The 15,431-nt window shown below is 35.7% G+C and overlaps 3 protein-coding genes across 5 annotated transcripts in view; 1 reads left to right on the top strand and 2 right to left on the bottom strand.

Annotated features, from left to right (window-relative positions):
* The window catches only part of oxr1b (oxidation resistance 1b), a 62,858-nt gene extending 60,994 nt beyond the window's left edge, over nucleotides 1-1,864 (bottom strand). For both annotated transcript variants that reach the window (XM_067412139.1, XM_067412140.1), the window contains exon 1: nucleotides 1,783-1,864. The gene's annotated coding sequence lies outside the window, so the exon portion shown is untranslated. The remainder of the gene's footprint in view (nucleotides 1-1,782) is intronic.
* A 706-nt stretch (nucleotides 1,865-2,570) lies between these two features.
* Nucleotides 2,571-10,172, top strand: naxe (NAD(P)HX epimerase). Its single transcript, XM_067411078.1, has 7 exons — nucleotides 2,571-2,743; nucleotides 3,374-3,548; nucleotides 7,623-7,731; nucleotides 7,820-7,930; nucleotides 8,051-8,161; nucleotides 9,017-9,164; nucleotides 9,358-10,172. The coding sequence occupies exons 2-7, from the start codon at nucleotides 3,391-3,393 to the stop codon at nucleotides 9,558-9,560; spliced, it is 840 nt and encodes a 279-aa protein (XP_067267179.1). The 5' UTR covers nucleotides 2,571-2,743; nucleotides 3,374-3,390; the 3' UTR covers nucleotides 9,561-10,172.
* Nucleotides 9,596-14,275, bottom strand: rab25a (RAB25, member RAS oncogene family a). Of its 2 annotated transcripts, none has more exons than XM_067411080.1 (5): nucleotides 14,148-14,275; nucleotides 13,784-13,979; nucleotides 13,104-13,297; nucleotides 12,699-12,779; nucleotides 9,596-9,660 (listed from the first exon to the last, which is right to left on the bottom strand). In XM_067411080.1, exons 1-5 carry the CDS (start codon nucleotides 14,182-14,184, stop codon nucleotides 9,596-9,598), a joined length of 573 nt encoding a protein of 190 aa, XP_067267181.1. In that variant the 5' UTR covers nucleotides 14,185-14,275. The 2 variants fall into 2 exon arrangements, with proteins under 2 accessions (XP_067267181.1, XP_067267180.1); XM_067411079.1 differs by lacking the exon at nucleotides 9,596-9,660 and adding an exon at nucleotides 11,539-11,660.
* Between the last annotated feature and the right edge of the window lie 1,156 nt (nucleotides 14,276-15,431).

Below are 15,431 nucleotides of genomic sequence, written 5' to 3'. Positions count from 1 at the left end.
CCACCCATGTAAAAGTTTTACTAAGCTTTTTAGCACTAAAATACTTTTTTTTTTTTTTTTACTTTCCTATTGTGCATCTATCACATCACATGCAGCTGTATATGACGGCTACTTGTAAATACACATGATGAATAACATGCAAAAATTAGATTGACTGAAGAGACGCAACTTATCCAACTCTCCCCTACACATTTAATTATTTTATCTCTTCTGATTAGATATAATATGAAAATATATTTGAATCCTATGGCTAATTCTACCCAAAAATCTGTCCAATCTAAAATCCAATCTATGATTTCAGCACTGGACGGCGACCAATATCATATGAGAGTTCACAATCTACATCAGCCTTTTACTAAGACAGCAATAATATCTTAAAATCACATGATTGCCTTCTTCAGGCATACATTGATGTTTACAAATCTCAAGTTTCTGGTCTACATTAAAACCTACTATGGCATCCTAAGAGCTAAGCATGATTCACTAAAAGCTCTTGCTGGAAAACACAATTGCATTATTGAAGTGCAGCAGCCATGACCATAGAAGCACAATAAGCATATTTATGTAACAAGGCTAGTTTACAGCAAAACATGCACAAAGCCTTCATCAATAAAATTGATATTACAGAGCCACTTCAGTTTGTGAGTGCATAGCCACTGCCCTGTGCAGACCGCTCTACAGTCATTTCAGCCGCTGGGTCTTTAAAACAATGCGTCTAAGCAAGGCAAACAGGCCATCTCTTTGGTAATTTATAGACAGCAGCTATTTGTAGACATTATAATTCACTGGGTTTTTCTATGGCAGCTTTTCATGAGTGTCCGCCTGGATGTGAGAGCACTGCTGCTCTGAGATCGATCAATCGATGAGGACATACCAACAGCATCTCTGAGCTTCAGTTACACAGAGTCTGCATCAAAACCTGCTGTTTAATGAAATAACGTCATTCTGAAACACTTTAACCCAAAAAGCGAAAGAAAAAAAGTATTGTGATGCCATGGTACTGTATGATTACCATGTTCATGCATCATGGTATTTACACATTTGACGAGAATTCAAAGAATACCATAGTATTACCATGATAACTTTGGGTTTTATTCGTACCTCACAAGATTCAATGTCATATTATGTTTAAAGTTTTTGCATTAACACAGGGATCAGTGATCTCTACCTGGAAACCTAATACTGAATCAGTGCAGATATAATATCTATTAGTTATAGATTTGAAACAAAGTTAAAAAAAAGTATCATTAAGACAAAACAGTGGTCCAAAATAATAATAATAATAATAATAATAATAATAAATTAATTAATAAATAAATTAAAACGGGCTACTCAAACACAATACATACATACATACATACATACATATGTTGTAAACTTCCTTTCTGGGTTACTTAAACTATATAGCCTATAATAAATACTTTTATAATAAACAATAAATGATATCCAATGCATAAAATTATGAAATGAAACTATAGTGCAGCTGTAGTATTCAAAAATATAGTCCCATTGCATTGTCAATTTCAGCTATCCCCAAAATATCCCCCCTGTCATCCAAAACTCTAAGAAAAAGAAAAGAAAAAAAGTATATTATTTCCTAGATTATTTCCTTGTTATTCTGTCCTCGAGGGGTGCTGCCCGAAGAAACCGTTAAGTTCAAGTTAAATCTCCTTTTATGGAAATCCGGTGTGTTTTCCCTCATTGTTTTATTTACACCCATACTCCACATTTATTCTTATTGGGTTAAATAACAATTGTCGCTTGAAAAAAATTCGCGCTTACCTTAAGCCAGGTAATGCGTCAGCAAATCCAGTGATGTGTCATATCATGCAGTGTTTATGATTACACCTGCCATACACTACCATTCACAGAATGCCAGCATTAGCGTTCTGAGAGCGCTATTAAATGACCGGAACATACCATCACATCCTGAGGTAGAGGGGTGCGGCGGAGGATCCCACCAAAACGACACCAAACGTGAACACACGGACGTGAGCTCTAAATGCATAGATATGTTCCATAAATAAGGCGACATAAAGAAACATTACGTATACGTGATATTCAAGGATACAATCAAAGAAATGTCGCGGAATAATTTCAGTGACCCTCTATTTTCAAACATATGTTCATCCACACATCTTTTACACACAAATAAAGACAGTTTATGCCCTGAAAAGGAAAAAAAGCTCTAAATAAAGTCTAAAATAAGCTCTAAAATAAAATAATTATAGCAAAATTCTGATGAACATAATAATAATCATTATAATAATCATTATAAATGATTATAGTAATTATTTAATTTAATTTAAATTTTTAATTTAAATTTTTAATTTAATTTAATTTAAATTTTTAATTTAATTTAATTTAAATTTTTAATTTAATTTAATTTAAATTTTTAATTTAATTTAATTTAATTTAATTTAATTTAATTTAATTTAATTTAATTTAATTTAATTTAATTTAATTTAATTTAATTTAATTTAATTTAATGTTTTTAACAAAATTGCCTAAAAGTCAGACTGTTATTATGAAAAGCAGCTTAAGTTCACTAACCCGGATATTTACTGGGTTTCAGCAGCAGAGGGCTGCAAGTATCCTTTCTATTCTGCATGTTTGTGTCCTGTAAAGTTTTAACCGAATTGGTTTTTGCTCTGTTTACTCTCCCGACGGTGTCTTGAACATTTGTTAGTGCTAACGAATCTTACTGAGCGTTTAACCTTGATATAGACACACTTACTAACAGGTACTGAATGTTTCTGTTTTTTTATATAATTAGATAAGCTGATTCTCCCCTATAACAGGTCTTTAAACCGAAGGTATCTCGTTAAAAACTGTCCTAAATTATGATTTTTAATATGCAATATGAGTTTTTCTTACGATGAAGTTGCCCAGGTTGAGTTATATGCAATTTATTTTAGCTTACATATTAAGTATGAAAATGTATCACCTGAATGTATTTTAGATTTTCTATCTTATGTTAAGTTGAAATGTTTTATATAATAATGTAAATTTTATGGATGATACTAACATTTTTGTTTGCCATGTAAATAGCCATGCTAACATGGCTTAAAAACTTAACAAACAAACAAACATATTAGTATACATAATATTATGATTATTCATATTATTTGCATAATATAGAATTCCTCTTTACACATAAAAATGCATATCTATGTATATCTGTTCAATATCTATTATGTCTGTCAACAGCCTCCTAATAAGTTTGAATAAATGGGCAGCAGTTTATCAGATTTCTCCTCTCAGCATTAATACTGTGTTTGCCTTTCCTAGAATGCAGCAAGATATGCAGGCAGAAATCAACGCCATGCACCATCCTTTCTTAACAACTTTCTTATTGTTTTCCCTTGTTCAGGTGCTTTAGCCAGGTGAATGTTGGGAGTTCGAGCCCTGTTTGGAATCGGTCTTCTTGTGACATCACGAGGAGGCTCTGTGCTGACACATACAGGAGCATGTGCACGTGTTGCCAGTAACATCTACAGTAAACACAGACAGGCTTGCACTATGGCTAATACTATTAAATACCTGGGGTGAGTGTAAATGCACAACACTCTCTGTGATATGATAAATATTGTTGCATATCAGTCATTATTTGACAGTGGTAGAGTTAGTCCATAACATGATGTTACATTACTGTTGTGAATGTCAACAATAGTGTCTCTGATATTAAGTTTTGCTTAAAGCATTGTTATTTTAGTATCATTGAGATGCTATAATTTTTTTATTAATCGTTTTTATATTTTCTCTTTTCATTTTAAGTTTAGTTAAAGTTTTAGTAATTTACTGGGTTTTTTTTATATTATTTTTATTTTTATTTTATTTTTTTATGTGTGTTTACACTATATCGCCAAAAGTTTTGGGACGCCTGCCTTTACGTGCACATGAACTTTAATGGCATCCCATTCTTAATCTGTAGGATTTAATATGGAGTTGACCCACCCTTTGCAGCTATAACAGCCTCAACTCTTCTGGGAAGGCTTTCCACTAGGTTTAGGAGTGTGTTTATGGGTATTTTTGACTAATCTTCTAGAAGCGCATTTGTGAGGTCAGGCAGTGATGTTGGACGAGTAGGCCTGGCTCGCAGTCTCCGCTCTAATTCATCCCAAAGGTGTTCTGTCGGGTTTAAGTCAGGACTCGCTCATCCATGTCTTTATGGACCTTGCTTTGTGCACTGTAGTGATGTTACGTATGACACTGAGGCTTCGATGTGCGTATCGCGCATGTGACACAATTTCTAGCGAAGCCCCGTATCGGGGTGTGTATTGGTCACGTGATCTATGACAAATGAAGCCTTTCTTTCTATCCAGTCACGTGCGCGTTTCGCTTTGCGTATCAGAAGGTTCGAACCCCAGATCTTACTTAACGAGTCCTCATTGGCTCAGTCTGGTTGATGGGTCAATAAAAATAATTAACACAATTTTATCCCCTTTCTGTCTTTCCTACAGTTACACAAGCACTATCGAAGTGTCATAAGCACATTTAAAAACAGATGATCCTATAACACAATGTCCTTTTTCACTAGTGAATGCATGTAGAGATAAATAGTACATTACATCATATTAAATCATGTAAGGTCATATTATATTTTATTGTCACACTTTAAAGGGTAAATTAATTTATTTAATGGACAAATGAAACGCACGTGTAAGGCTTTTATTTGTACACATAACATTGAAACTGTGGAGCTTGTGGTGGTTACGTCATCTTGACAGAGCTTCTTCCAAAAGCTTCTGGCTGATATGTTTTAAATAAGCACCAGATGGCGCTGTTCTCGACACTCTTGAAGCTTTGAATCTTTTCCCGGAACAGTCAGGGGAAAGCCTCAGTGCTTCATGAGGCTTCATTTACCCATCCTTAGTGCACTGGTGTGCAGTCATGTTGGAACAGGAAGGGGCCATTCCCAAACTGTTCCCACAAAGTTGGGAGCATGAAATTGTCCAAAATGCCTTGGTATGCTGAAGCATTAAGAGTTCCTTTCACTGGAACTAAGGGGCCAAGCCCAACCCCTGAAAAACAACCCCACACACCATAATCACCCCTCAACCAAACTTTATACTTGGCACAGTGCAGTCAGACAAGTACAGTTCTCCTGGCAACCGCCAAACTCATCCATCGGATTGCCAGACAGAGAAGCGTGATTCATCACTCCAGAGAACACGTCTACACTGCTCTAGAGTCCAGTGTCGGTGTGCTTTACACCACTGCATCTGACGCTTTGCATTGAACTTGATGTAAGGCTTGGATGCAGCTGCTCAGCCAAGGAAACCCGTTCCATGAAGCTCTCTATGCACTGTTCTTGAGCTAATCTGAAGGTCACACGAAGTTTGGAGGTCTGTAGCTATTAACTCTGCAGAAAGTTGGTGACTTCTGCGCACTGTGTGCCTCAGCATGTGTTGACCCTGTTCTGTGATTTTACGTGGCCTACCACTTCGTGGCTGAGTTGCTGTTGTTGCCGCCAGTTGCTTCCACTTTATGATTCCACTAACAGTTGTCCGTGGAATATTTAGTAGTGAGGAAATTTCACGAATGGACTTATTACACAGGTGGCAACCTTGAATTCACTGAGCTCCTGAGAGCAACCTGTTCTTTCACAAATGTTTGTAGAAGCAGTCTGCATGCCTAGGTGCTTGATTTTATACACCTTTGGCCATGGAAGTGATTGGAACACCTGAATTCAATGATTTGAAGTGGTGTCCCAATAGAGGGTATGCATTGACGTCACTTTCCCGCTGGAACGCGCTCCCTCAGCTGGACTGAGTAGCAAAAGAACCTGCTGCATGACTGGATTTAATAGGGGAAACTGCGAAAATGCAAAACAAACGATTACTCTAAAGGTTTGGCTCGAAAGTGTTTCTTAAAGCTTGTTAAATAAACCTAATCCATGGATATTGACATGCAGCCAGGAATCGTGTTTCCTGACATTTAAATGTGCCTGATTTCGATGTCAGGGAAATACATGAAGCAAATTTGCCTGTGAATATTTTATATAACTACAATATAGGTAGGTTTAAATCCGAGTAATCACTTATATCAATGTTAAATATATCGTCATATTGTCCAGCCCTAAAACTTTTATAGTTTTTGTCAGTGTTTTTTTTTTTTAAACACTCAATTATGCAGAATATAAGATGGTAAATATTTAATTGATGATTTGTCAACACAATATATAACAATACAATATATACGGTATGATTTTACCTCAAAATCCAACAATTTGACACAAAATGATAACTGCAAATCCATGTTTCTCTGCCTGGAGTCTAGTTATTTCTGTGAATTGCAGTGATCCATTTGCTTCTTTTATCTGTAGCTTTCGGCACTCTTTAAATATATATACCTCAGACCAGCTTACTCTCATACTCACTTACATTTTCAATTGGTCTATCACCACATCAATAGCACCTGCCTGTTTTAAATCAGCCATGATCATTCCAGTGCCTAAGAAGAATAACATCACCTGCCTCAATGATTTCAGACCTGTTGCACTGACGTCTGCTGTCATGAAGGTGTTCGAGCGCCTAGTCTGCAGGAACTTAGCGCACATTACACTAGATTGAGGAAATTTGGGGTTAGCCAGGAAGGCATGAATCATTTCTATCAAGCTGTCATAGAAAGCATGGTGACCTTTTCTATCCTGTCCTGGTACGGGAACGTGACCAGTAAGGATAAGCACCAGCTAGAGAAAGTAGTGCGCAGAGCCTCCAAGATCATTGGCTGCAGTCTGCCTACCATAGCCTCACATTACGTCACCAGAATTATTAGGAAGGTGAGAAGCATCATCAACGACCCCTACCACCCATCACCTGTTCACTCTTCTGCCATCAGGGAAGAGGTACAGAAGCATCACCAGCAGAACATCACACTTTAGAGATAGCACTTACCTCCAAGCTATACAACATTTAAACATGGCTTGATGCTTGAATTTTTGATTTAGGTTATAAACTTGTGGACTGATTTCTGGTTGTGTTGCTTGCACTAAGCATTTTATGGTCTGGTCTATAACCAGCTGACACACCTAATGTGCAATATGTGTTGTTCATGTCTGTATATGTGTGTGCTGTGTTAGTGCATTGCTGTTAACTATGTGAGCAAATTCCTATCAACTGTATTGTTGAAATGGCTAAATAAAAACTTGAACTTGAGATTTTGTGTCAAAGCTATTTGTACAGTCAATCGCAAAGCTCATTCACGTTTTGCATGTGTTTTATGTGTTTTTCGCTGCATTCTCGCTAAAAACCAATGCTGCCACTCTGTCTTTGTCCCACTCAGTGGGCGTAACCGCAGTCGTAACGGTCGACGGTGACGTCACGTGCATACCCGCTATACTTTTGGCAATATAGTGAATATATTTTTTATTTCAGTTTTAATTATTTTTGTTCTTCAAGTTAAACTAAATGAAAATGAGAAATGTTGCCTTGACAACTAGCTGAAACAAAATAAAGTTCAAGTTTATTTCAGTTAATGAAAATTAATTTTGGTTAACTATAATAACCCTGCATTGAAGATACATTGTGTTTCATTGTTTGGCTTTGTACTACTGTATGTATTCCCCAACTTTCTGGCACGAACACAACCATTTTTATTCCCGATTTCTGTCATCATAGACAAGAAGAGGCTCAGCACATTGACGAGGAGCTGTTCAATGAGTACAGCTTCAGTGTGGATCAGCTGATGGAGTTGGCCGGGCTTAGCTGTGCCACAGCTGTGTCAAAGGTACATCTGATGCTCCACCATCATGTGGAAAGAATCAAATACAGCTTATACCCATTACACACAATCAAATCAGATGTTTACTTCATAGGGCTATCCTCTACAATCACTGCTCAGGAGTCCACCCAGAGTTCTGGTGATCTGTGGGCCTGGAAATAACGGAGGAGATGGCTTGGTTTGTGCTAGACATCTCAAACTGTTTGTGAGTTCGACTTATACCTGAAAATAAAATCACTGCACCTGTTTCAAATCTTTCCCTCATTAAACTTAATATTTTATGAAGGCGTATTGAGTTTATTCATATTGCATGTGAATCTCCTAGGGTTATGAACCATCTGTATTGTACCCAAAGCGCCCCAACAAACAGCTGTTTCAGAATCTTACTACCCAGTGTGAGAAGATGGATATATCCTTCCTGTCAGAGATGCCTGAGGTACAACAGAAACCTCAGTGGTCAATAACACATTTTTTACACCGTGGGGGGTCCGTTTTTTTTTTTACCTCTCATATGGGTTCCTCTTCCTCATTAATAACTAAAAATAATGCACTGACTGCACTGAATGTCCTAGAGACACCTATCTGACATTTCAACATTTTGAATTTTTACCTTTTACATAAAAAATGGATTTATGTTAATGTATTATGTTAATTTATGTATATTTACATTTTTATATGTATAAACAACTGTTCAGAAGTTTGGGGACAGTCATTTTTATAAAAAAAAAGGAACGAAAGAAAAAAAGAATTTAATATTTTTATTCAGCAAGGAGGATGCGTTAAATTGATCAAAAGTGGCAGTGAAGACATTTTATAATATTAAAAAATAAAAAATGTATCTGTCTAGTAAATGCTGTAAACTTTCTATTAATCAAAGATTCCTGAAAAAATATATCATGGTTTCCACAAAAAATATTACTCAGCCCAACTGTTTTCAACATTGATGATAATAAGAAATTTCTTGAGTAGCAAATTAGCATATTAGAATGATTTCTGAAGGATCATGTGACACTGAAGACTGGAGTAATGATGCTGAAAATTCAGCTTTGACATCACAGGAATAAATGACATTTTAAAATATATTAAAATAGAAAACAGTTATTTTAAATGGAAATAATTTTTCAATTTTTAATTGTATTTTTGATCAAATAAATGCAGCTTGGTGAGCAGAAGAGACTTCTTTTTAAAAGCATCTTACCAATCCCAAATTTTTGATCAACAGTATATTTAATATGTATACTATGTGTCTAAGTACTGTATGTCATGTATTTTCCCACCATGCTGTGTTTAGGCTGATGTGATTGATGAAGCTTATAACTTGGTGGTGGATGCCATCTTTGGATTCAGTTTTAAGGGTGCGGTGCGAGAGCCATTCGGAGACATCCTCTCCAAACTAAAGAAAATCACTGTTCCCATTGCTAGCGTCGACATACCTTCAGGTGAGAATTCACACACACCATAATCAGATAACCACTGATTTTATTGGAATCCAAGCAAATGTTTTGGGTTTATTAACATGTTTGATTAGCATTTAAGAGCCAAAAAGCATCTTTTTATTGCATTAAATACCAGGTAATGGTAAGTTAAATAGTTATTTATGACCAAAGATGTGCTGTCTCTTTCACTCTTTAGGCTGGGATGTGGAGAAAGGCTGTCCTGATGGGATTCAGCCTGACATGCTTATCTCCCTCACGGCCCCTAAGAAGGCGGCCAATCACTTCAAAGGACGATATCACTTCCTGGGAGGACGATTCGTTCCTCCTGCACTTGAACAGAAATACCAGCTGAATTTGCCTCAATACCCAGGCACTGACTGTGTGTATCAGCTGAACTGAACATTAAGCCTTTCATCTCACTTTTGTGTCACTACTCAAAAACACCTGGAATGAATATACTGATGAGTTATAAATGTATGGTTTACCACTCTGAAGACTTCTTCTGCTTTTCTTTTAATGGGTAGATTAAGGATGTTTAAAGATATTGACTCTTTAGTGCCAAGATTGTTAGAGAATGTTAAAAGAAACAACTCTGATTAGTTAAGAATTTATAAAAACCTCAATATAAAATAAATAAAAAATATTTAATTCTAGTTTTTGATAGTTTCGGGATTTATTGACTAAGCCAGAGTAATTACTGTATTATTGCTTTGTGTTTAAGTATATTGGTTGCATACGGAAATATTTCAAATTGCATTAAAAATAACATAAAAATAACACTTTATGCTGACATCTATAAATGTAAATGAATATGTTTATAGACAAATCAGAACACACACATGCAATTGTATTGAGCAAATCACACCGTAAGTCCAGCACATTGCCATAGCTTGCATTAAAATTTCTTATATTCATTGAAACAACAGTTTTTTGTGCCTGACTAAGGTCTTAAAATAATACTGTTTCAGTTAAATTGAATTTTGCAAGTTGCAGCTGTGTGCAGATCTCTACGGAAGAGGATTAGGGCCAAGCAATAATAAAAATATAAAACCATCTCGAGATTAAAGTTGTTAAATTTCGAGAAAAATCTCGTTAAATTTCAAGAAAAAAGTCAAGATAAAATGTTGAGAATAAACTCGTTAAATTACAAGAAAAAACTCGTTAAATTTCGGGAAAAAAGTCGAGATAAAATGTTGAGAATAAAGACATTAAATTACGAGAAAAAACTTGTTAAAAGTCAAGATAAAATGTTGAGAATAAACTCGTTAAATTACGAGAAGAAAGTCGTTAAATTATGAGAAAAATGTCGTTAAATTTCGAGAAAAAAGTCGAGATAAAATGTTGAGAATAAACTCATTAAATTGTGAGAATAAAGTCATTAAATTACGAGAAAAAAGTCGTTAAATTATGAGAAAAAAATTGTTAAATTATGAGAATAAAGTCATTAAATTTTGAGAAAAAAGTTGTTAAATTTTGAGAACAAATTTGTAATTTAACGAATTTGTTCTCGTAATTTAACGACTTTTCTCATAATTTAATGAGTTTATTCTCAACATTTTATCTCGACTTTTTTCTCGAAATGTAACAACATTTTTCTCATAATTTAACAAATTTGTTCTCGAAATTTAACAACTTTTTTCTCGTAATTTAATGACTTTATTCTCAACATTTTATTTCGACTTTTTTCTCGAAATTTAACAACTTTTTTCTCGTAATTTAATGACTTTATTCTCAACATTTTATCTCGAGTTTTTTCTCGAAATTTAACAACATTAATCTCGAGATGGTTTTATTTTTTTATTATTGCTTAGCCCTAATCCTCTTCCGTAGAGCTCTTTGCATTTCTATAATAATTCTGCAGTTATTTTTTGGAGGCAAGAACTCAGATCTCAGTGTCAACTTTTAGGGAAAAAAATTAATTTAATGCAAAAATATCAATAATCAATAAATGTCTCATTGATCAGTCCAACATATGTACTTTGTTTCATAGATTGAGTTTAGATTTTACAGACTTAAAGTCTGTACTGAAATAGAATTAATTTATGTTCATTTCAACACCATATAAATAGCTTTATAATACATCACAACCCATTTGTGGTTTATTCATAAGAGTAATTTACACTCATGTCTAATGATAATAAACAATCTAAAAACGCATCATGTTTTACATCATCAGTTCTAATTGTTTACACGATTTAAAAGTAAAAAACAAGCCAAAAAAACAATAACTCTAAAAAACGCTGGTCCCCTCCCTATTTTCCTCATTGAATGAGGGTCAAGTATGAAGTACATCCATGCAGGTATGACATAATCAGTGTCATAGAGAAATGTCTTTGTTTTGCTCTTGATGACTTTGTCTGGATGATCTTTCATCTGTTCAGCTTTTACAGCAGGACTGCCTCTCCTTGAACTCGCTGGTGGGGCCCAAGGTCTGACCCAGGGTCACCGCACTGATAGAACCTCTGGTCACCTCTTTACTAGCCACTTTCTTGTGTATTTCTGATGGATGAAACGTCATTAAACACTGTCTTTATGCATTTAAAGTGAGTTAAAGTCAAGATGGGTTTTAAACTTCAGGTATAAACTGGTTTTGACTCCATAGTAAATATAAATTCTGAAATAGTTTGCTGTGCTTCAATGTTAAAGGGTTAGTTCATTACCCAAAAATGATGAAAATTCTGGCATTAATTACTCACCTTCGTGTCGTTCCACACCTGCAAGACCTTCATTCATCTTCGGAACACAAATTAAGATATTTTTGATAAAATCTGATGGCTCAGTGAGGCCTCTATTGCCAGCAAGATCATTTCCTTTTTCAATGCCCAGAAAGGTACTAAAAATATATTTAAATCAGTTAATGTGACTGCAGTGGTTCAACCTTAATATTATAAAGTGACGAGAACACTTTTTGTGTGCCAAAAAACTAAATAAATAAAGACTTTATTCAACAATATCTAGTGATGGGCGATATCAAAACACTGCTTCATGAAGCTTCGACACTTTCCGAATCTTTTGTTTCGAATCAGCGATTCAGAGCACCAAAATCACCTGATTTCAGTAAACGATGCTTCATTATGTCATAAGTGTTTCGAAATTGCAATAGTTCATGTGAATTTGGCAATTTGATTTGTGCTCCGAACCACTGATTCAAAACAAAAAGATTTGTAAAGCTTTGAAGCTTCATGAAACAGTGTTTTGAAACTAGATATTGTTGGATAAAGTCGCTATTTTGTTTTTTTGGCGCACAAAAAGTATTCTCGTCACTTTATAATATTAAGGTTGACAACTGTAGTCACATGAACTGTTTTAAATATGTTTTTAGTAGCTTTCTGGGTATTGAAAGTGGAAATGATCTTGCTGGCAATAGAGGCCTCACTGAGCCATCAGATTTTATCAGAAATATCTTAATTTGTGTTCTGAAGATGAATGAAGGTCTTACGGGTGTGGAACGACATGAGGGTGAATAATTAATGGCAGAATTTTCATTTTTGGTTGAACTAACCCTTTAACAGTGACAGAAGTAAAAAGAAAACTCACCTGTTAGAACTTCAAGAAAGGCGGATTCAACATTGGTTGACTCTAATGCAGAAGTTTCCATAAAAAGTAAGCCTTTGGCCTCTGTTTTATCAAAAAATGTAAATATATGTCAGTACAGCTTTGTGTTTCATAGTACAATATGTCTTAAAGTGATAGTTCACCCGAAAATGAAAATTCTGTCATCATTTACTCACATTCATGTCATTCCAAACCTGCATGACTTTCTTCTTCGGAACACAAAAGAAGATATTTTGATTGGGGTCCAAACAACATTGGACTTTCAATGCATTTCGCATAAGAAAGTAAGACAGACTTAGAGCAACATGAGGGTAAGTAATGACGACAGAATGTGTGTGAACTATCACTTTAGGGCTGAAATGTCCTTAAAAGGGTTATAACATGTACCTGCGAAGTCCTTAGCCTCCTCTGTTGGTACAGTGCGTACATTTCCCAGGTCACTTTTATTTCCCACAAGCATGACTACTATATGTGGATCAGCGTGGTCATACAGTTCCTTCAGCCATCGCTCAACGTTCTCATACGTCAGGTGCTTGGTGATGTCATACACCAGCAATGCACCCACTGCTCCCCTGTAATACCTACAAGAGCCAAACTATTCATTATCACACGTGCAGACACAAGAATTGGCTCAAATTGTGCTTTATGAATCATTATTTGGTTTACAATAAATTACCAAATAATTACATTTAACTTGCAATATCATGCAATATAAGTAGTGGTGACTCCCAAAAATGTATTCTAGATATTTAAAGAAACGTATCAGTGTCACTGCAATAGATTCAGTGACATAAAATATCAAACCAAATGGCATCTACAAACAAATTAGGATACAGTAAAAGAGTTAAAAGTCATGCAAATATATTTGGGGCCACTGTAGATGTCAGTAATACTTCTAACTGTTTACCAGGTGAGAAAAGGAGTGGTTCTGGGTGTGATGCTAAATTAAAAAATTCCACAGGCTGCTGCATTATCTTAAATAAAGATTAGTGTGAACATGCATAGATCAGAGTTATCCGAAAGATTAAAGGATATATATTTTGAAATGACAATAATGAGGGACTTACGCTGAAGTAATAGCCCTGTAGCGCTCTAGACCTGCAGTGTCCCAGATCTGGGCCTTGATGGTAATATTATCCACTTGAATGGAGCGAGTGCTGAATTCCACCCCAATGGTTGTACGGCTGTCATGATTGAACTCGTTTTTGGTAAATCTTGACAGTAAGTTGCTCTTTCCAACCCCTGATTCTCCAATTAAAACCACTGAAAGACAACAAAAGCTTGCTTTTTTTCTAATTCACAAATTCTATAAAATTCATATGATAAGACAGAAAGAGAACATTTATTTAGTATAGGCTATTGATTATCACCAAGTTTCAGAACCATCATTTCACATAAATCTGATCTCCAATAAACATAAATCAAACTTACCTTTGAAGACAAAGTTGTAGGCTAAATCTGTCCCCATGTTCACCCTAGCAGTATTGTGTCAGTCTGTATTTAGTGCTTACGTGTTACTCTAGCTCAAAATCCACTGGGAGGAGAAAAGAAGATGCTCAAGTTTCTGAAAAGGTTTATAAATCCATTCTTGTGTTGGTCTAAAGGCAGATTCCACACGGCTAGACTCTTCTTTGAGACAGTTGGGGTGGGAGAGCAGGTGAAACAGGTAGAACCACTGACACAATGGGAGTGACTTCATGATTTTACACAAATCACAGTCGCTTCTCAATCCAGCCGTAGCTGCATGTGTCCTATGCTGTATGTATGCATGCAAATCATAAAGCTGAGTCATAAAACAAGCTGTCTTGTATCAACAGGTACTTCTGAAACCGGCACATTCACAGATTCAGTTCTAACATGAACCTTTGTGTTTCACTGTGATGTATTAGCAGAGATGTTCTACTTCAATGCAAAATCTTTGAATGAAAATGCAAATTGGCTTTTTTATTCAAATTTACCAGTTTATAGTGTTTGTTTCATGTGTTATACTGGTCAGTCACACCTCAGCTGTTCATATGCAGCATTTACAAAATCATTGTCGTGTAAATGTTTGGTTTTAAGGACCGAAACTTCTCTGGCTCCAATTTATGACCTTTAGCAGTATTAAGGATTACGTAATTTCACGACAAAGAAGGAGTGGGGGTTCAATCTTCAACTGGCTGGCGGCAGCAGCCACTGACAGGTCACATGACCTGGTGGCAGCTGCCAGTCTGATTCTGGCAGGTCACGTGACCTGCCAGTGGCGCTGGTGGCAGCTGCCAGTCTTGATTCTGGCAGGTCTGTCAGCGGTGGCTGGCAGAGTGTAACGCGTTCCTTATTTCTATCGTTGCATGGAAATACATAATTGTATTATTATTAATATAATCTTATGACTCTATTCTTTTGTATAATTCACGTTTTAGATGGGTTTATCTCAATTAAAGCAGTCAAATGACCGTGATCTCAACTGGTGGAAAATGACGCATAGCCCAGCCAGCCACTGCTGAGACGCGAGTATAACGCGTTCTCTAATCACTCTCTCTGCATGAAAATACATAGTTTTATTATTATTAATATCATATTATGACTCTATTCTTTTGTATGGTGGACGTTTTAGATGGGTTTATCTCAATTAAAGCAGTCAAATGACCGTGATCTCAACTGGTGGAAAATGACGCATAGCCCAGCCAGCCACTGCTGAGACGCGAGTATAACGCGCTCTCTAATCACTTTCGC

Source organism: Chanodichthys erythropterus, chromosome 15 (assembly GCF_024489055.1).
Source record: "Chanodichthys erythropterus isolate Z2021 chromosome 15, ASM2448905v1, whole genome shotgun sequence".
Lineage (NCBI taxonomy): Eukaryota > Metazoa > Chordata > Actinopteri > Cypriniformes > Xenocyprididae > Chanodichthys > Chanodichthys erythropterus.
This window is presented reverse-complemented; position numbering and strand designations above follow the sequence as displayed.

What these genes read in the sequence shown, in the direction of transcription:
- naxe (XM_067411078.1), top strand. Translation starts at nt 3,391, where the DNA reads ATGTTGGGAGTTCGAGCCCTGTTTGGAATCGGTCTTCTTGTGACATCA. An exon ending in AATACTATTAAATACCTGGG is followed by an intron (nt 3,549 to 7,622) that starts GTGAGTGTAAAT and finishes CTGTCATCATAG; the next exon opens with ACAAGAAGAGGCTCAGCACA. An exon ending in CTAGACATCTCAAACTGTTT is followed by an intron (nt 7,931 to 8,050) that starts GTGAGTTCGACT and finishes TGAATCTCCTAG; the next exon opens with GGTTATGAACCATCTGTATT.
- rab25a (XM_067411079.1), bottom strand. Translation starts at nt 14,184, where the DNA reads ATGGGGACAGATTTAGCCTACAACTTTGTCTTCAAAG. An exon ending in TACAGGGCTATTACTTCAGC is followed by an intron (nt 13,298 to 13,783) that starts GTAAGTCCCTCA and finishes TGGCTCTTGTAG; the next exon opens with GTATTACAGGGGAGCAGTGG. An exon ending in GGAGGCTAAGGACTTCGCAG is followed by an intron (nt 12,780 to 13,103) that starts GTACATGTTATA and finishes TTGATAAAACAG; the next exon opens with AGGCCAAAGGCTTACTTTTT.